Genomic DNA, 21885 nt, shown 5'->3' on the forward strand with positions numbered 1-21885 from the left:
AAGGAAAGGAAAGGAAAGGAAAGGAAAGGAAAGGAAAGGAAAGGAAAGGAAAGGAAAGGAAAGGAAAGGAAAGGAAAGGAAAGGAAAGGAAAGGAAAGGAAAGGAAAGGAAAGGAAAGGAAAGGAAAGGAAAGGAAAGGAAAGGAACACCAGGACAAATAACAGAAGAGCTCAAAATTTCTCTAAGATGAGGTAAGGAGCACAATGTCCTCTGATTATTATCTATCAGTACTTGAACCACAGTTAGAGTTGCACCTTGAGACCAAGAGGATCCTTATCACATCAGATACTCGGTAGTGAATTGGGAATTAGACTACAAAATCTTAGCTAAGTGATTTAAAGGATTGGCTGGGCACATATAATCCTTTAGACGTAAACCATTGCCCAAGTCTGGGACTAAGTCTGGATTTAGTTGCATCTAAACCCCACTCTAAGGAGGAGTTTAGAATGCAAGGCATTCTCTTCTGAATCTCATGACTCAACAGGAGGGTTTCCCTGACAGTTCTTTGACTCTGTCCTCTCTGCAGTAAATAATCAAGTGTACCTTGCCACTGAATTTTGTACAATCAAACTTTATCACATTGTTGGTTTATATCCATAAACATATTACTACTTCTCTCTTAAGAGTGAAGTACATTACTCCATATGCGAGATATTAAAAAAAAAAAGAAAATCAAGAATAATCACAGACAACCTTTATGTAAGAGATTTCTGGGCTGCTTTCATCCAGCATGGAGCAAAATTATCCCATCTCTGTCAATCTGAGAATAGAAGTAACCAAGATTCTTGTCTTGGGTTGCAGTAGAGAAGCTGCTTAGGACCCAGGATCAAACCCTGGTGACCTCAGCCCAGACTGCTGCTGCAGGAGGCTTTCAAGCTCCGCCTGTTAACCACATTTACAAAGCGATCTTCAGTTCACATCTCCTGATTTTCTTGTATGAGCTGTACAGCACCAGTTAATTGCCTCTGTCTGAAGTACCCTCCTTAGCATATAAAATCTCTCCATGTCTTCTCTTTTCTTTTTCCCTCTGCAGTGCACTGTGAAAGGAACCTTTAAAGAGATTTACAGAAAAACAAGGAGGTTGCAACTTGAGCATTTTCAGATGGAAAAGGCTAGATTAAATGGATGCCATGGTAAATTCTTTCCTCTTAGAAAATAGAGCTTTAAAAAAAAATCTAAATAAATTCCACTGTTAAACAAAGAAATTACTATATCTCTTTTGGTTAGGATTTTTAAAAAGTGATATGTAGGTTTCTAACTTTGCCAAATAAAAGGCCTCATTCCTCTTCCACTGGGGGCTAAAGCCTTTCTAGAAACAGTCCTTCCACAAAGAGAATCTCAGGTTGGAAACAAAAACCTCTCAGAGGCCAAGACAGCAGTCAATGGGTACGAGTATTGGCTATTCAACCTGCCTAAGAGAGGCCAAGATCTGAGTTGAAAAACTGAAGAGAATAAAAGAAAAAAGATAGCTTGTTGTTGGTTCCCATCTTGAAAACATGCAGACCCACCACAAGTGCTAAACAGATCAGCACAAACTGAAATGAAAATACAACATAGCCTACAAATCAAGGGATAGGAAAAAATGGAATAGTCAGGACCAAAAATGTTTATTTTCCCGAGAGAAAAAAAAATCATGTAACTTCTCCATAACACAACAAAAATTATAGAGGTTAAAGAAAAGAAAGGCACAGATTTCATTATGCAACTTATTATTACATCTGGGGTTCATTACAAAGTAATTAATATGCTGCTGCCAAAAGACAAAACCAAATTGCACAGAATTGCAGTCCTGATTTTCAGCCAGGCTTAAGACCTGTTCAGAGCCAGGTAGAGAGAAGGAGCCTTTGAAGTGGCACAAAAGGTGGACAGAGTGATGAATAATGCCTGTCATGAAGCAGCCTCTACTTGCATATGAGGATCTCTTGGCTTGACCCCCTGGAAAATGGGATGTCCATCACTGGGGTGCTGTGAAAGGTGAAGAGCTGAGGCATCTTGTTCAGCTTGAAATGTGTGGACATGCCCTGGCTGGCGCCCTGTGCCATGAGGGCTTTGTAATGTTCAGCAGTGTCCTGGGTTGCAGTGTATTCTATTACCATCCTCAGGAGCTGTTGAAATCAGGTGGGGCAGTGTTTCCTTGCCTCCTCCCCCCAGACTATCTTTCTGTTAATTGCCCATCATTGTCCTGCCGCCTGACTCAGAGATAACCCACTCCGGACTATCTTCTGTTAATGAGCCTAATCAACACTTGGCCTCATGACTCATTACCCCATTGTGAGATGCTCCACCCAGAGGGAGGAACCAAGCATCCCATCGTGGATATAATCTGGGACTCTGAACACCAGAGACAACCGTTCCACTGGATTTCCAGAGGACAGGAGCTACACAGCCACCACTGGACCTGAGGAAGAGCAGACCCATTTTCTACAGGATCACCACTTCAGAGGACTGCAGCCACCATTCTGCTGGACTGCTACCACCACCCTGACTAACAGGGAGTGAGGTTGTATCTTGACTCTGTCAGTTTGAACCAGTGTTTTCTTTTAGTATTTCCTTTTCTTTAATTTCCCCATTAAATTGTTATTCTGACTTGGTGCCTCCCACTGGTTTGTTTTTAAACTAGTACAAGCAGCCACCCCGAGAGTAAAAGAGCCCTGCTGAAAAGTTCCATCCTGGCTGCAAAAAGACAGTGCTGCAGTTCCTCTTTTCCCTTGAGGTTTGACTCAAATGTGACCCCACAGGGGTGAAGAAGGAGTTGCTTTCTGCTGGGAATGGCATGTCAGAGTTTGGTACCCTGTGTTGCAGCCTAGCTCGGACATTTCAGCATCGTGACAGTGTTGGTCAGCTGGCCCATCACTGCTGATCTCTGCCTGCTGCAGTGTGTTCTTGGGATGCCAGAAGCTAATGCCTGCTTGAACAGCCTTACAGCCACCCCTGTTCCCTATGCTTTCCTCAATTTCCCTTGTGATATTTAGCTATACCCAAAGGCCAAAATATGCTTTAACTGCTCATGTAACACTCACATTTTCTTCTGAAATTTTGCTGTCAAGCACAGGCCTTGACTATGACCTTAAACTGGCAGCCAGCTATTGCTGGCTATCAATCCACAAGTGAAACCCATGCTCAAGTGAAGATGATGCACACCAGCAGTACAGCACTGCAGCCTCCTTGTTCTGGATCAATAAAACATGCTCTTCATTCCTAAACAGTGTGATTTTCTCAGTCTGATCTCTTTCTCATCTTTATCTGATGGAAGAGTCAGCTTTGTAGAAGCGCTGTGCCTGGTTAGACAGCAAAACTCTTTAATGGTTTATATCACTGCTCTAAAAATCTAAAATTCACTTCAAGCCACAGCAAGGCAGAAGGATACAAGTCAGCTTACAGACAATTAAGCATGCATGTATTCCAAAAACTTCCACTGCCCTTTTTCCTTCATGTCACGCAGGAAGTGGGAAAGCAGGGAAGTTACAAAAAGAGAAAAAAAAAAGTCAAAATCTCATGACCAAAGCATTTCAAGGAGCAGCAGAGCAATCGAGTGATTAGCACAGCACATATGAGTCCAAATGAACAAAAACTGGGGTTTGAGTGAGGAGACCTCAGAGCTTCACTCGAGAGAGGCATCTCTGTTTCCCCACCATTAACAGCGCTGGGGAATGAAGATCCTCTGTGCAAAGGTACCAATTAGCATTCAGCAAAAAAATCACAGCTTTAAACACTCGGATGACTGCACAGCTTCCTGCTCTCTGCACGCAGCAAACACGGGAAGAAATTAAAGAAGGGAGATTCTCCGGGATTTCTCTTCAGGGCTTTGTAAATTGAAGCTAATTAAGTGTCACAGAGGAGTTTTGCTGCCAGCCAAGTGAAGGACTTGTGCATTTATATATATCACAGGCATGTCATGCAGAAAGCCATCAGACCTGACCAGATGAAACAGGAGATGCTAGAAAACCCCCTTTGCAGGCTCATGACCTTACAAATAATAAACAATTAGGAGTATTCTGTATTTATCCCTCAGGAGTTCAGATTTAGGCACCTCCCAGTGCCTAAAAGGAGCCTACAGAAAAGTTGTAGAGGAACATTTTACAAGGGCATGTAGTGATAGGATAAGTTGTAATGGCTTTAAACAGAAAGAGGGCAGATTCAGGTTAGTATTTCAAAGAAATTCTTTACTGTGAGTGTGGTGAGACACTGGCACAGGTTGCCCAGAGAGGTGGTAGATGGAAGAAAGAAACCCTACAAAGAGCTCCCACCTCCCATGTAGTGGAAGACAACTGTGCAGACACTACCAAATGTCATGTTTAACTACAAAAGTGAAAAATATCTTTGAAAATCCAGTCCCTGCTGTCCCTGTTTCTCAGTTCCACTGTCTGTAAAACTGGAGTAACACTAATCTAACGTAATTCAATCCAATCTACAGCAATCAGTAGTTACCTGTAGCAAATCTCAACAGAGGCTTTGAGGAGCTAAAACATTACAGCAATGGAGCCCACAGACATACCCTAGCTGATGACTGTTTCTTCTTCACTCCTTATCTTCTCTCTTCTGAGGATAATGCATCAAAAACACAGTTCACTAAGTTCTGGTCGAGTTTTGAAAATTACTTTCTAATGTGTGCATGTTTTCACTTAGGACTTGATGTTTTCCCCACAGATTTTTACAAATTTTTCTGTCACTTGACCGTAAAGTTATTTCTAAATGAAAAAATATACCTTCTTTAAAAGCACAACTAAATTTAAAAGCCCTCTAAATGTTACAAGCCAGAGCCATCCACCAGGAAAAAAAGACTAAACCAACTATATTTCCCCCCAAATAACCTTTCCAGCATTTGCCTCTTTCAGAGGTCTAAATATTTTAGATCTTCTTTCCTAAATATTGAAGAACCAGGGTAAAACTAAATGCTAGAATTTAAGAGTGCTAAGACTGTTGGTATAACAGGAGCTGTTGGCAGTTCTGACATAGCCTGGTTTTTCTTTACCATCAGCCATGTGCTGAATTAAGCCCACTGAAGTTATGACAAGAGGACTAAGGGAAGTTGTCACCATGGTGGCATTTAACCCATCTTAAGGGAGTGGAGAATGAGCCTTGGCTTTGGACACTGGAGTAAATACCCCATCTTTAGTTCTTGGAGCAGTAAGGGGAGGGCAATCTGCTGTGCAAAATAAAAAAAATATGGTACCAACAGAAAGCAGTGCATTTTTCAAGACAAGATCTCATTATTGTTTAAATTTATTTAGAGCAAAATTTTTAAAAATAAGGCATGGCCTGAGTTACAAGTGACTAGCTAATGTTTGACAGGGTTCCCAAAGGAACCAGCAGTCACAGACACCTACATTGATATCATGCTCACAATTACAGACAAAGCATGATTTAACCTTGCCTGCTTTATCCACTTCTGCCTTCTGCTCCACGTAGAGATTCATAAATCTTCTGTGCACTGATATCAGCAGTTTTGCAATCCTTATTTGCCTATTTCAAAAGAGCTGGTATCTTCAAATTCACGTGAGCATCCTTTTTCTGTTGGTCCAGACAACAGGCTGCCTCTCCAAGGATTCATGAAGATTGAAATGCAGACATAAATCTAAGTCTGCTACCGCAATTACCCTGATCAGAATAAACAAAGCTTTTCCGAGACCGGATTTTAGGAAAGTAGACCCGCTCTTTTTTCCCCAAGCTCTGACTGCTGTGCCTTGTATTTTTATAGATAAATCACTTTCAGGTTTGCTGATTACACTCTGGTATTCAGCCATCCATCTGGACACACAAGAAACATCCTGGATCTTGGGAACTGGCAGGCAAGAATTTAATACCATAATTCTTCCCACTTTTCTTACCCACACTGACAACTAGTAACACAGTAGACGAGGCTGATGCTACAAGAGGGATGCAATTTGAGATTAGGATGTCTACATTCAGGTGTTTATATGAGTACCAGGTGTCTAAACTCCTATTAGAGTCAACAGGGATCTAGTCAAGGGAAATCAATGGAATATAAGCAGCAAGTCAGGGAGCAGCCAGCCCACAGCAACCTTGCAGTGAGTTTCATCACTCCCTAGACACTACTATGTCCCACTGACTATAATGGGAGCTTAGGTATTGCCTGTCCAATCCCACTGGCTAAATGAAGATATCTAGCATCATTTGAGATGTCCCAGCATCTCCAAGACATACTGTTGGTGCTGGAAGACACAACACAGGACCTGTGGTAAGGTCGTGTCCCTGTGGAACACAGCTGGAAGGATGTGTGGCATCTCACACAGCACTAGTGCAGAAAAATCCTGCCACTAAATTACATGTGAGCAGAAATAAATGTCTAAATATCGGTGCTGTAATCCTAAACTGAGTCCTATACTTCAAGGATCGCCTTACACTGGTTTCCCAATTAGTGCAGAGAGAGAGTTTCAATCTTTCTGAGGACTCATTCAAGCCAACTCCCTTGCAGCACTTTGGCATTTTTTCACCTCTGCAGCAGCACTGGCTATAACATTTTTACTTTGTTTTTTTTTGTTGTTGCTGTTTTATTAAATGAAATTGGAAATCTTGAAAAATACATGAACTCTCATGGTTAGAAATGCTGTTACAGTGGTGCTCAGGAGTGCTATTACAGCACACATAGACACGGAGCCAAAATGTGAAGATTTGTTCATATTTACACATCAGAAAGGAAGTTTCCCTCCAGTGATGCTCCAGTATACCCTTCTCACTCATCAAAAAATACCTGGTTTTTGGCAAACACTATCACCTGAACTCCATGGTGCTGTTGACAAGATCAGGCATGCTGGCTTTGAAACCACACATGGGACAGTAGATACCTTTTCTACCACACAATGTAAGCATACAGCTTTGCTCTGGTAACACCTACATTTTATTATTTTACTGCAGTATTTGGGCGTATCTGTGCACTTCAGCCTCTGCAAAGAACAGCTACTTCTCAGGTAAATACAGTCAGTCTTCATATGAATGTTACAGTCTTAGTTAAATTGCCAAGTCTGGAAACAACAATGGTAGGACCACAGTGAAATTTGCTCCCTAAGTCTTTTTAATTTCTATTTCCAAAGCATGAGAGTATAAAAGTGACAATTTCCATTGAACAAAATATTAATTTTTTTTTCTGAATGATGTCCATATCAAAATCCAAATCTAACAAATGCTAACAAGGAAATAAGAAAGGATCTCTCAAGAAAGAATAAGTAATTTGTGATGTCTCTACAAACTATAATTTAACATGCAATAGGCCTCATTTTTGTACAATCACTAAAACTTTAAGCACTAGGAACTATCGCTCTTCATTAGTGATTCTTCAATAAATTGCATGTTTTACACTGAAAGCTTTAGAGGCAATTCTTCCATCAGCACACAGATATAAGGATGTTGCTTCTGCTGGCATTACTGGAAGTTAGACATGGATATCCTTCCTGTGCTTAAAGAAAATAAAGACAATCTCCCTCTCTTTCAGTTAGTCCATATCAGCTGCCAATCACAATTTCTCTGGTGAAAAATATATGCTGTAAAATATAATGAAGATACAGCAAGAAAGTATGTGAGGAAGGTTAAATGTTGGAGGTCACTTACAATATTCTGCTGTCAAAGATAGTTTTAGCATTTTTATCATAATGCTGTGATGGTGAACAGCATTGATCACTTTCCATTAAAATCATAAAAAGCACTGAAGTTTTCTAAAAAAAAAAAAAGGATAAAAGAGAAAAAACCCCAACAAATTACTGCCATAACTAAAGAGTTTGAGGGTTCATAAACAAATTCTTTCCTCCCTCCTTCCTTGGCTAATACCTTCATCACTTCCACTGTGATCATGCATGGCTAGATGCAGCTTCTGAGTGGCAGCTTGAACTACCTTCCTAAGAGCCATCACTGCCTTTTCAGGGCCCCATTAAAGATATCTGTTTTTCAGTCTAAATCAGCCGCTTAGTGCCCCTGAGCTGATCAAACCAGCAAGGCAAATTATTTTTTGTGCTACAAATGCACTTTACAGGCAAAAATACACACAGATTAACCAAAAAAAAAAAAAAAAATACAAGCAAATTTCCCTTATCGTTTAATGTAAGGGAAAACCAGCTGGTTTTATTTACTGAAAGTAAATTAACTTCTTTGTAAAGTGGAGTATTCAGTGCCCTCCCCTGCCATAAATAAAACCCACCCAAAAACAGTAGGAGCAGAGCAGGCATAGGAAGCAAGCAGGAATGAACCCAAAATGAGGGAGTGAAAGATACAGACAGGGCACAGATATGCTCTGCAATACTGCTTCAGCCTTAGGGAATTCCAACAATATTGAGATAACTCAAGTGATTAAATTCACAACAAGTCAGAAAATGTGAAGGTACAGAGCATGCAGAGATCAGGACCTGGGAAATTAAAGGATAGTCCTGACCTGCTGGAGGAGAGATCTCTAACAGTAAAGAGTGGCTAAAGCTAGAGTAAGTGACTGAAAAACTTCAGTGGCCTCTGCTGGCAGATTAATTGTGCAACGGGTGGTCAGACAAGAGGACTGCCAGTGAGGCAACACAGCGTGTCGAGGGAATTGTGTTTCACTGCCTGCTCCCAGTGGGCTCCAGGCACAGCCCTGAGAGGTGCTAACCAGTGTAAGAGAAGCCCTGTGACAATCAGCAAGCTCACACACAGAAATCACTGCTAAGAACCAAGAATATAAGAGGAAGAATAAAGTTCTAAGCTTGAGGGATGACCATAAAGCAATGAACAAATTTAAAATCTAAGTTCTTTGATGTAGGAAGCAGTATTCTGCTGTCTGGTTGGAGATCCTCTTGTTCAATCGAATCCCAACATGCAACTAGCATTCCTACAGAGTGCTGCAATAGAAATAACACTGATGTTGGTCCCTGCTGCTGGACCTTTCCTGGACTTGTAACCTGTGAAAAACTCTTTGATCCTCCACTTAGGAGAACAGCCAAAGTAGTGGCAAAAGCTCTGTGTGAGGTCATTATCTAGCAAAATTGGACTTGAATATAAAACTGCACTAAAAATCTGCAAACACTAGGATGGCTGGGATGTTAAGGGAAAGTCAAGAGCCTAGAAACGTAAACTAATAATAAAAAAAAGAAATTCTGTGGTGTATCTGCTGCCCTGAGTAGCAGTAAATTACCAGCAGCACACATCTGTCTGCCATAATTTCAGCCTCTTCCTAGCATTCCAATTTGCCATCTGCAGATAAGAAAATGAGCTGGTTTCAAAATGTTGACATCCTGCCCCTTTTCAATTTGCCAGCAGAGCTGAGAGGGGTTCCAGTGCCCACCACCTTTGTTAGTCCCCAAGCTTCTCCCTGGGGCCCTCACCAAGGACAAGCCCTGACTTTGCTGCAGCATATTTTATTCTGCCTAATTGAAGACATGACACCTAGGAGGGCTGTACATGCTCTCTTTTTAAATTACCAAAGGTCTTATCATTTTAACAGCCTTCCTTTCAAGTGAGCTGAAAAATTGATGTGGTCCCTGCTTACCCTCCTTGTGCTACATGCCTGCAACACTACTGTCTTTTGGGTACATGCATTCCCTCCAAGGCTGTCTTTTGGAGCAAGGTTTGGATGACATGGAACAGGGACTGTGCAACCTACTATATTTCTGTCCCTTCTCTACCTTTTTTCCTTCATTCCAAGGAATGAATGGCACTAAAATTTGTTAAATTCTCAGATTTTAAGCACAGTAACATAAGGCCAACAATAAAGATAGAAGCCCCACTTAGTGGGTTACCAAGTTACCCTCCTCCACCAAAGAGCTCACAGACCATGCAAGGGAAGTGCTCATCCTTACTTTCACCAATAAAAAACTAAAGCATGAGCAGAACCATTTTCCCAGTCTCAATGAGGTGCAACTACTGTTGACTGCTGTGAGTTCACATCACATCCCCAAGATCATGCTTACACTGGGAGGTTAAAAAGCAGATTAGAGAAGTTTTCTTGATGGCAGCAGAGTCTGGCCTTCAAAATCAGCCACAACCTACAACTACATGACAATGTCAAGCCTAAACCACTCAGTCACCATCCCAATGTAACTCAGGGCTTAATCCAGGGATCAGGACATTCCCCTCAAGTGTTTTAGCCAAACTTTATTTATGTAAGTGCCATGAAATGCAAATTATCCTTGACTATACCTAGATAAATACATGGTAAATCAGTGTTATCTGATAATCAAACTATTTCATTGATAAGAAAAATTTAAAAAAATTAAAAATCCCACCATGTCAATCTGCTTATTTTAAAACCAGCATAAAACGTCCTGGTATAATGCAAAGACCATAAACATCAAACTCTCCAGATTAGGCATGGGCAAACTGCATGAAAATAAATAAAAGCACTAAATAAATAAATGAATGAAAGCAAATCACTTTCCTAGGTTTACTTAACAGTGCTGATATAGAAATAAGCCAATTCCATTCTACTGAGCAAGAATTTGAGTCTGAAGATAATCCCTTTTCTTTTTTTTTTCTGTAGCCTAGAGGTTCTTTGTACTCCCATTGAAATTGTGGCCTCGAGTAATCCATACAGCATTCACAGCATGATATTATATCTATTTTATTGGGAAACACAATAATCAAAATGCTAGAATAAATCTTCTTCCTATTATTTGATTTAAGCATTGAAGTATTGAAGTGGCTAAGCTAATTTATTTTGATTATCAGCCCATTGGTCTTGGTATTATAAATTAACACCACAGTTTTGACAGAGCTTCCAGCTATCTAACGTCTGAAAATCCGATTTTGTTTAAGCACATATCATGCTAAGGTTTATTTTGGAAATTTCAATTAATAGTTCTGGTCAATAAAAAGTTAATATAAAGTTGTTTGCTGTTAAATGACATTGGCACTCACACATTTGCTCTGTCCTACACCAGTTAAAAAGCCATTGCACATTCCCAGTTATAGAGCTCAGAGCTCTGGCTGCATTTTTAAAGCACCAACTGTTAGTTAATTTTGTTAGCATAAACACCCAATAAAACTTTATGGTGTGTTCAGCTCTCATTAAAGATGAAAAACAGCAGCAGAGCAGCACCCACAAATAAACAGGGATGGTTCTGTCACAGCTGATGCCCAGAACTCATCAGATTCAGGGCTTCCTGCGCCTGAGGACACTGCAGGGATATGGAGCACAAAATCCCACACACTGCTGGGAGCCCCTTGAGCTCCACCCAGCCCTTCCGTAATGCTCCAGGCAAGTATTTAATGAGGGAGGAAGGGTCTTTCTCCAGACCCTTAAAATAACAGCTGTTGTAGGCAAAGTACACCCTTGCTGGTGCATATTTGCTCAGGGCTACAAAAATCACAGCTCCTTTTGCTCTCCATCACCCAAAATATCCTCGACAGGATGCTACCTCAACACCAGGGCTAGAGGAGCCTGCTGTTCCTCAGGTTGCATCCTGTGGTAGGATTCCCTTCAGTCAGGGAAAGCACAACCCCTGCCAGGAGGTTTTTTGATCACTCAGGACACTTACAGCATTAGCCTGGCCATCTCCCTTTGGCTTCCCATCCTTCAAAGGGGCGTTTGAGCCTTCCTCTGAAATTTCTGGTCCTGACCCACCATTATTCTTCTTGCCAAATATCCTGCTAAGTGGACCTTTATAAGACAGCTGACACTCAGACAGTCCCAGGAAGCACTCAAGGGAACATGGCTAAATTAACTGCCAAAAGCCATCGGGTTTACAGGTAGAATTATAGAGAAAGCAGATTTCACTGTCTGAAATAATAACAAGATCAAACCAAGAAGTTCCCACAACTGTTACTCCTAAAATCCTTAGGGCTGGGTTGCTTAAGGCCATAGAAATTTCTAAAATCATCTTTCCATTTACATCAACAGAAGCAGAACTTCTCTCACTAAATTCAGTGCCTGTTCCAGATAGTGTCCACTAAAACTTACAGTTTACAAGAAAGTCAAAGAATGTAATAAAAACCAATTTCAAACACTTTCCCCTAAGTTCCTTGGCACGTCTTCTTGATTTAGAGTTCACCACTTGAAGTTTTGATGGGTTTTGCCTCTGCAGCTCTGTGGAAGTTCCTCCCAAAGGATGCAGAAGATAGAGGATCTACACAAATTGGTACAGGGGAAAGAGCTAAATCAACACTACACAGTTCCACTTCATGTACAAAATGAAACCTTGTTCCTTCAGGAGCCAAACTAATACCTGGCTCCCTAGTGCACAGAGGACCCAAGTCTACAGTTTCCTCTCCCTTCTTTGCCCACAGATTTTTCCTGCTGACACCTACCCTGGGCAAGGGATAACATGCTTCACAGAGAGGGATATGCTGCTGGGATATGGGGAGCACATGCTGATGAGCCTGCTGGCTCTTAAATGGACAGTGATTAGCATTGCCTCTTTTCCTATGGCAGAAAAGCTCAACTTCAGTCTGTAATCTCTACCTAGTCTGAAATTTTCACAGAATTTGAGATTGTTATTATTCTCTTCTGCTTGGTATGTTTGGTGGCTTACTCCTGGCACTTCACTGCCTGCAAAACCAGAGTAATTCTCCCATTCTCCCAGCTTTTTGCTCCTTATTGTCAGCTTAAACCATAAACACGCTGAAGGCCAAGCCATTTCTGTCTGTGTGGGGTCACAACATGCAGCAGGATGGGGCACTGATCTTGTCTGTGTCTCTCATGCAGTGCTATATCAGACTACTCAGGAAGGTTGATGTTTTGAGTTGGAAGTGTAATTTCTAAGCCACTGCCCTCTGAGTAAGCCTGGATTTTGGAGGTAGCTGACTGATTATGTTTTAACACCCTGGTAGCTACATCAAGTCCTACTTAATACTTATTAGGTGTGGAAGTCAACCTTGAATTCCCACTAGAGCACTAAAATTGGGCAACTCAAAAATGCACTGCTTAGCTGTGCCCATGCAGGGTAACTTACCACTCACAGTAAAATACAATGTGCAAGCAAAGCTGAACTCGTTTCCACTTCAGCAGTAACACAGAAGAGCCAGCACAACCTCCTTATCTTAATTTTCTGCATCCAAGAGTCCTAGAAATGCTGTGCCTCTACTGCTTCCATAACTTTGGAGGTATTGAATCTCTCTGCAATTAAACCAACATAAATAAGCAGTAATTCAATTGAAATCAGTGGAATTCATATGAGGGGAATAGTTCATGTAAAAGAGAAGATAATTGGATTTACCCAGTGTAGATGCAATAATCTCTTATTAATCGTTTAAGGAATAAACTATAAAAACAAACTCCCTCAAAATCTGTTAAAAGGATATTATGGACCTCTTGCCCACAGCTGTACAAAAGTTGCACCATCCCTTTAGATCAGGGCAGCCAGAACACCCTACATCAGCAGTTTGTTTTTCTCCTAGGTTAAATTTGTACTTTTCAAAACAATGAGAGAGAGAAACCAGGGGTACAATCAGAAATGCATTTTCAATTCAGCTTAATTGAGTGTACTTTAACAAACACATTACATTACTGCATTGAGTTGTTTTCATACCCACATTCTTACATACCAATACTGCTAATTCAGACAATTGTTTCTCCTTTAAAAGGAAAGAAAAAAAATAATCTGTCCAAATGATTTGCTGTTATCCTTGAGCATTCATTATTGGTGATTAAAAGTGAGGTTGCAGTTATTCAGGTGGATGTCCTAACTTTGTTTCAGCAAGCTTTTTTTAATGCTTACGTAAATAACACTGAGAGAGGAAAATTGGTTTTTTAGTATGTTTTACAGTCCAAAATGTGTGTCGTGTGTTGACACCAACAAAATCCATGATGGAAACAAGCCCCATTTTCTCAGGTTTAATTCAGCTTTGTTTCATTTTACTATACAGCCTGAGGGATTCTCATCACTGCTGTTGAGGCAGGAAAACGCTTGTCTCCCATCCACACATGAGGATTGGAATCAGGAAGAGGTTAAAGCCTGGCTCCACAAAATAAAGATACAAATGTCTAATAAACACATAATCAACCCTCCAAACACATAATCAGTTTGGATATTCATCAGTGGTGCCATAAACTGCATATGAGGATGGCAAAGGAGCTGGACTGACATCTCATGGGACAATGGGGATCGGATTAGGGAAAGCTGATCCAGAAGACATGCACTGACAACGTCCAAGACTGAGCTCCACACAAAACAGCTAAAACAGCTGCAATTGTTCAAAAAGACAGTCAGAGAGAAGTTGGAAGAGACTGAATAGCAGCAGGGTTGTGCCAAACAACATGTCCTGATGTGCTGCTGAGGTTACTGTACAGAGCTGGGGGTTTAGACTGTACCCTCCAAATTGTGCATGTCAACCAATGGTTTGGCTAAAGGCATTTTCATCTAAAATAAAGAGACAGGAGGCACTGTGAGCTTCCATCCTACTGACTCCAAAGAACAGCCCTGAACTCTGCTCTGGCCCTTCTGCAAAAGGAGAGAAGGGAGGGCTCCTGCTGTGGAGCAGCCTGTCTCCTGATGGGTACAACAGTCCCTAAAAGAATGGAAGCTGATGGGTCTCTGAATCCTCTTCGACACTTAGAAGGACACCAGATCCACAGATCCTGCTCCATGGGACACTTCCTTTCTCACTGGGTGAGGACAGGGATGGTCCTCAGATGAAGGACCCCAAGTATAGCTTCTAAAGAAAGAAGTTACCCCAAATGATTTCTGTTGATTTTCCTCCCTGAAGACAGATGAATTTGGGAGCCCCAACAAAAAACAAAGTGCCTTCTCACAGTGTCTTCCTTGGTATTAATTTAAGAAAAGAAGCTAAATTCAAGACACAATTTCTGTGTCTTGTATTGGTTGGTGTGGGGCTTTGGGCTGCTGAATAAAAGCCAAAAACCAGGAGCTGCAACATGCACTGTTGAAAAGCCTGAGTCCCCATATGGACTTAGCCCTCATTAATTGCTTCAAGAAATCTGTCAAAATGTGACAGCTTGGAACTGACCCCCAAATTTTTCTGGCAGGATCTGAGTGACTTTGCAGTAAAGTGCACTTCCTTAACCAGAGTCAAAGCCTGCTCCCAGCCCACACAAAAAGGGTGGGTGGGTTTTGTACAGACTCGGGCTGCTCACCACCCCAACCACCTCAACACATCAGAAATCTTCCTGTGACATAGCTTTTCATTACAGCATTGGGGTGAATCCTCTTGCCTTCCTCCCACAAATTGTCTTAGGAAAGGCAAAGGGATTAGTCACAGGCAGAAAAAAGAGCATTAGAAGCTGTATGTACACAAACTATTTCTCAAAAATACTTCTCTCTAGACAATAAATCAGTATTTCAACAGCACTCATGAGTGGCTTAGAGCTTCTAGCTCTTGGTTAGAAACAGCTAAAAAACATTACATAGAAATGTTAAAAATATAGACACCTTTTAGTGGGCATGCATTACTAGAGTTTGGAATTACAAACAAGCCCATCTACTTAAGGGCTTTAATTGTATCCCTCCTTTAAAATGCTACCTCCCTTGCTCACCACAACTGAGCAAAGCTGTAAATCTTGCAAAAGAAATGTGAAGTCTAAGTGCCCATTGCCTAGCAAGAGGGAAACTCAGAAGAAGCCAGGAAGAAGAGTGACCTTACCTCAGTGAGTTGGCATTGGAGTTGACACATCATAACAACTTTTTTGGGGGGAGGAAAAAAACCCTAACAGGTTGTTTATTCAGCTGTGAAAACAAAGTGTTTGATTTATGATTAATTACTTGCTCAACGCACTCCCCCTTGGGAAGACCCCAGCCCTCACCCATGGCTGCCTCTTTGCCTCCACAAACTTTCAGTTCTTCTGGAGTTCCTTCTGTGCTTTTTCCTTTCTCTCATTCCCTCCCAATCTTTGCACAGCCTATGAAGGGCAGATGCTGTTGTAGCAACAGCCATGTGCTGACTGAGGTGCTGGGACAGGGTGGGACAGATTTCTCCCTGCTTCTTCCTCTACTCAGATATTAAATAGTCCTTCTCTATTAAACAATTGATTTCCATGACACTTGTAGCAACCTGATACAACATTACTCTTATTCTGTCAATTTTGGTTAAAATTGGCTGCGAGTTCAAAAGTTAGGAGATTAGAGAAGTCAGACAAATCCCGTTTGTGGTTCTGTGTTTTGTTTATCATTGAGGTTTTGTTTGTTTGTTTGTTGTTCAGAAAAAAACTCCAAACAAATGAAACACAGATATTAAACATCTCACCAGCATTTCTAATTTCTATGCTTTAGAAGTCAGAGTCACAAAAAACTTGGCTATTCTGCCTCCTGTCTACTCCATCAGAGACCTCTTACCAATCAGTTACTTCACTTTTCAGCCCCATTTGATAAACTCTCGTTTCTGAACTCTGCAAGGTTTCCTTGAAACTAAATCAGTCATGCATGGAGCTTTCTGTGTTTTAATTAAATCCTGAAACCATCAATAATTTCAAACTTATGACTTGAAAAAATTGTATTTATTTCCTGTGGAAAAAATATCCACATCCTACAGCATTTGAAAATGAAACGAAAATGCCTTCAAGGCAAATAAAAATGTATCAATTATCATGTGCTAAGAATATACACATTTGCGTCCAATCTCTCTTCTGCATTAAAGTATTAGGTCAGCAGCTTGGTAGAATAAATTATTACTGATATGCAGTAACCTTAGCTGTTCAACCCAAAACTCAAAGAAAACCAGAAAGTGCAAAGGAAGGAGGCCCAGCATTGAAATTACAGGCAAGATCCAGAGGGCCTTTAATTTAAGGTCCTTGAATTATGCAAAGAGCTTAGGTATGGGTTCAACTTCAAATATATGATTAGTCATGGAGCCAAGTAAATAATTTCAGCAGACTCATCTAATCTGTTTGTTTACTTCCGCAGCCCTCATCATGTTGCATCTTTTAATACTCACATAGCCTTATGACTAGTGGGTTTAACCCTAAAAACACTATATGAGAAAAGGAGGAACAACTGTATTAACTTCACAGAAGGGGAGATAAGAAGTAAATCTGTGTGCCTGAGAGTTTGTAGAGTCAGGTCTGCACTAACTAGACATGAAGTATACAACCAGGTGAGCAGCAGCAGCACCAGGATCTCAAACAACACCGCAACACCAAGTCTAGAGGATGGAACAGGACGCCAGTATTAGGAGGTAAAATAAAATTTTAAAAAAGTTAGCACAGCACCACTTCCAGTGAAAGGTAAATTTTGCATTTCTTTAGGGTGCATCCCATTAAGTATTATAGAATCCTATCTCTCTACCAAATACTAGCCCCAAAAAGCAAGTGAAATCTTGGGGAGGGTGGTGTGTCCACCATAACAGAGAAACATAAATAAATAAATAAATAAACGGAGAGAAACACTTCAAAGAGTTGCAGAAGAACAACATCAGCAGAATTGTCTGTAAGAGGGCACATGCCTCTGCCTTTAGAGCATTGATACTCTGCAACATAAAGTAGTTGTGTAGATGTAAGGGCTATGTTCATCACTACATAAAAACATTAATGCAAATTTGACCTGGATGAGCTGCAAGCACCCAGTTACATTTCGATTGAATTCAGCAGAGTGCACAATAACGTGTTTAATCTCAGCTATTTATTTTTAATTCTGGCTATGCAAACACACCGCGGCAAGAAGTAAAAACAGTAGATGAAGCTGTACCTGATCCCACGTTCCACTCCACCACAAACCCTTACCTTCAAAGCATTTTATCCCGTTTGAAGCAAGTGCACGAGTTCCGGCCGTTCCAGCACTTGAAGCTGTGAGGCTACAGCACCCTGAGCGCCCGGTCCAGCACCCGCCCGGCTCGCAGCCCGAAGGGGTCACCCCTGCGCGGAGGGACGGAGAGCCATCCAGAGCCATCCGTGCCCCAGCACCCTGCGGGGAGGCGGTTCCACGCCCCGGGCGGCGGCGGGAGCCGGGGAGAGATGCTGAACTTCGCCAAGCGATGGGCTAGCGGGGAGAGCAGAGGCTGCTTCCCGGGGCCGGGGGGACACGCTCTCAGCTATAGGTTTGGGGACCGGGAGCCGAGGAGGGGGGACCAGGTATCCCCGCCGCCACGCAGCCCAGCGAGCCCCGCTCCCCGCGGGGCGGACCCCCGGCCGCTCTTACCTTGGAGCCCTTGCCGGAGCAGCGGACGTGGTTGCTCACCCCGGCCGTCTGGTTCATGCTGGGGCCGGCGGGCGGGCTGGAAAGTTGGGCTTCGGGCACGACTCTCCAAGGAGCAGCGGAGGGGGGATGGCAGCAGGCAGGGCAGGACGGGGTCTCCCCGCACCGGGATTCTCACCCGCACCGCGACTCTGCCCCCGTCCGCCGGGGTCTGCTCGTTGGCGGCGCTCCCGGCTTCCCGGCTCCAAAACAAAACCCGAAACACCCCCCCGGCCCCGGCACCGCTTTCCTCCCCCGCCCTCCGAAGCAGAGGCGAGGCGAGCCCGGCTCTGCCCGCCCCCCGCCCTCCGAGGCCGCCGCGGCAGCGGGGAGGGCTCGCCCGGCTGCGCTCGGCTCCGCTCCGCGCCCCGCGGGACGCTCCCCACCCCGGGGTCCCGGGCCCGGCCTCGCCCCCGGCACCGCTCACTCCTTCGGCATCATTTCATTTAATCCCCCACCCCAGCGTGGGCAGTGAGAAATCGCGTTAAAGATGCCACGGGCTCCCACAGAGCTGGTGTTTGACCACTGGTGCTCGGGATAGTGAGTCCAGCTCTTTAAAGAAATGCTGGGCAGATGTTTCCTTACAACCAAGCTGAAGGACTTGGGTCTTACCTTTTTGAGCAATTCCTTTTCCAGATGTCCTAGGGTTCAGGGTTTAGTTTTTTGGCTTTTGGTTGTTTTTCGTTTCGGTGAAATAAGAGCTGCACAAGCAACTCTGCTGTGTTGGTAAAAACTTGGTGCTTTAAGTTTGCGAGTTTTTTTAAACAAACAAACAAACGAACATAAAATATCCATGTCATGTCACTATTGGGATTTTTTTCCTATCCCCAGTCCACCCCTCCACTTCAGCCCATGAGGTCAGAAACCACCTCCTCTTTTATTGCAACAAAAATTTGGTGAAATTCAGTTCTCAGACTAGCAAAAGAAAAAACCAACCAAACAAAAACCCAAAACACCGTATATTTGAGTAAGAAGATCTGGATAGCCAAGGCTAAAAGGATCCACACTTCATCTTCTCAAACCATGGTTTCTTTTGGTTTTGGATTAATCTATCCAAATAGATTGTTTCAAGTATTTTTATGCTCCTACAGCAAACTTTAGTACCTTTAAATAAATAGAACCCTTTCTGCATGTTACAGAAAAACAGAAATAGTTGCTTGTCCTGCCCCAGAGCCCATGCTGCTTTGGAGAAGCCCAGCTCCTTCATTTCTGGAGGGCAAATAGCCCACATTTAACTGGCTGCATCTTCTAGCCCTGTGGCTAAAATAGATGTGAGGAGCCCGCCATGGAGGCTGACAGCAGAATAAAGTGTAGTTAAAAGGCAAACTTGGTTAGAAGCAATTGGTTTCAGCTCTGAGGCAGGAGAGAGGACCCAATGCTGCCGTGTGTTGTCAAACATCCCTCCCTGTCAGCAGGGCACACTGGTTTGGAGATGAGTGGCCACCTAAGGACTTGTTTTATCAGGGAAACAAGTCTCTCAGGGCACAAACCACCTTGTCAGTGTCAGTCTTGCCCCTTCAGGCAGCTCTCCTGTTGTAATGACCATACTCTGCTCCTTAATCCTGCAGTGTCTGCTCCTCTTTAGCTCCGAGTGCTGCCAGTGAGCCCCTCTCAGGGATAAGTGTCCCACCAACCTCTGTGGGCAGTGGGTGCTGGCACCCTGGCTGATCTGTCAAGCATGCTCAGCACCAAACACCCCATCATCACTATTCCCTGCTACAGCCCTAGGATGGCTTTTACCTGTTTGTGCTAATTAAGATTTGAAGTTTCCTGCTCTGACTGCTCCGTTCAAGTGGTTTGGTTTTCATACCTTCCCAAGCAAAATGTCTGCTAATAAACCCAATTACAGACTTCGAGTTGGGTATTTGATGGGCCCTGGCATCACTACTCTCTCAGCATGGTTTGTTGCATGGAGATATGTAGAAGTCCCTGGACTTATTTGCAGTCTTACAAGTGAGAAGAAGAAATTTGGGGAAAAAAAAGAGATAGGCAAGCAAAACTGACCAAAGAGATTTCAAATCCATGGCAAATCCTTCTGGCAACTATAAGGAGCAGGTGAAGTATCTGTACTCTTTTCTCTCTTTCTTGCCCAACAAATTCTTTGCATTTCACAGACTGATCATGGGAGTGTTGTGCCACTGAGTTTATCAGTTTTGTTCTGAAGTAAAGCAGAAGACACAACCTCACTGCCCTTTCTGAGGAGAATCCCCCTCTCCATTCATTAACCAGTCAATTAGAGCAGGCAGGGAGTCTGTTTTCACTATAGGGCACATTTTGTCTTATTCCCTGGCAAGAGAGACACAAGGAAAGTCTCCTGCTCATTTTTCCACTTAATGCCTGCCCCACTCATGGGCATCTCCATTCTCCACTAAAACCAAAACAAACCTCATGGCACTGGACCTCCCTTCTCTATAGCAAAGAGTTTCTCAGTTTCCAACTGAGATATTAGGAAGAGTTCATGGAAAAAGGTTTTTGCTTTCAAAAATCTGAGCAAGCATGTTGATGTTTACTAGTCTTTGAAAGGAAATACTGAATGCATAGTGGTGGTGCAGCCTTTGAAAGTTGGGAGAAATTGATTCAATATCAAACTCTGCTAAGAGAAACTCTGCTCTCTCTACATGATCCTGGGGAAAAAAACCCCAAAAAACAAAACAAAAACAAAACAAAACAAAAAAATCCACCCACCATTGTTCTTTGCCCTTCAGTGCTCCTGCACTGAGGGAGATCCCACCTCTGCCCATCTACTTCCAACATCCCTGAAGCAGGACATATTTGTGCAACCCTATGGTGTCCACCATCATTTTGGCCCTTGTTTCAATGAAGGCCCTAATTTCTGCAGAAAACCAACAGTGAAATCGTTAGTTTGTTGTTTTTTAAACTGAAGTGGCTTCAATATCTAGAAAAGAACAGACAATGCCACAAACAGCAGAGAGTTTTCCAGTGCCTGTGAGAAAAGTGAATGATTTACAGATTAGTATTCGTAGACTGTTTAGTGAAGTGTGAAGGAACAACAGTATACTGTCACATAAGCTGTAGCATATAAACATCCCTTGGCATTTTACACTTTGAAAAGGATTATACATAAGCTTGGCTGAAAAGAGCATTAAAAAGGAATCGCAGTCATACTTTTTGGGAACGTTTAATAATCTGTCTTTGGAGCTGAGCTAAAGCTATGCAAAATGCATGCAAGGAAATCCATGCAATCATGACAAAAGACTTAAAAACAAAACAAAACTTTAAAGCCAAAATTACGTCACAAAATTTAATAATGTGTGGAGGACTTTTTGATTTCTTCTAATTCATACTTTGCAGATGAACTCTGTAAAGCTGAGTGAAAATCAAAACTGAAATCCAGAGCTTTACATATTTATTCTGACTCCAAAAGCTGAGTCTTTTGAAGAAATATCCAGTGTCACAAAACTCAAAGAAAAAACACAGGACTACCAAGACTGTTAAATCCATCTAGTTCCAAGTTTCAGGTTAGACTTCGATGAGGACCTTTGAAATATTTCTTAATACTTTAAGTTCTTCCCAGGAGCCTGTTTTGATCTAAATTTGAGCTGTCTGGGGCATGGTAACACTGCTCTGTGAACTGCAGGGATTTTGAGGTTTTCTCAATAACATGGCAAAGACACAACACCACTGATTTCCTTCTCCAGTATATTCAGTAGGAAGCTGACTGAGGTTAGTCCAAGACCTCATCACTTCGTAATTTTTGACATCACTTGTGATGTAACCAGAGAAGCACATCCATTTTGTACGGGTCAAAGCCACTGTACAGGGACACAGAAACCAAAACGTGAGCTGGCACTTGTACAGAGTTCAAAGTACTGCAGAAACCATCAAGGTTCAC

The 21885-nt window shown here is 42.4% G+C and overlaps 1 protein-coding gene across 1 annotated transcript in view; it reads right to left on the reverse strand.

Annotated features, from left to right (window-relative positions):
• The window catches only part of DPP6 (dipeptidyl peptidase like 6), a 538482-nt gene extending 520257 nt beyond the window's left edge, over positions 1-18225 (reverse strand). Inside the window, exon 1 of the mRNA XM_042043319.1 lies at positions 17997-18225. Within this exon, the coding sequence (XP_041899253.1) occupies positions 17997-18053 (57 nt within the window). The 5' untranslated portion in view covers positions 18054-18225. The remainder of the gene's footprint in view (positions 1-17996) is intronic.
• Between the last annotated feature and the right edge of the window lie 3660 nt (positions 18226-21885).

The sequence above is a fragment of the Corvus kubaryi genome, unplaced genomic scaffold (genome assembly GCF_017639235.1).
Source record: "Corvus kubaryi isolate FWS band 111438036 unplaced genomic scaffold, C.kubaryi_AGA036_p1.0 37398, whole genome shotgun sequence".
Lineage (NCBI taxonomy): Eukaryota > Metazoa > Chordata > Aves > Passeriformes > Corvidae > Corvus > Corvus kubaryi.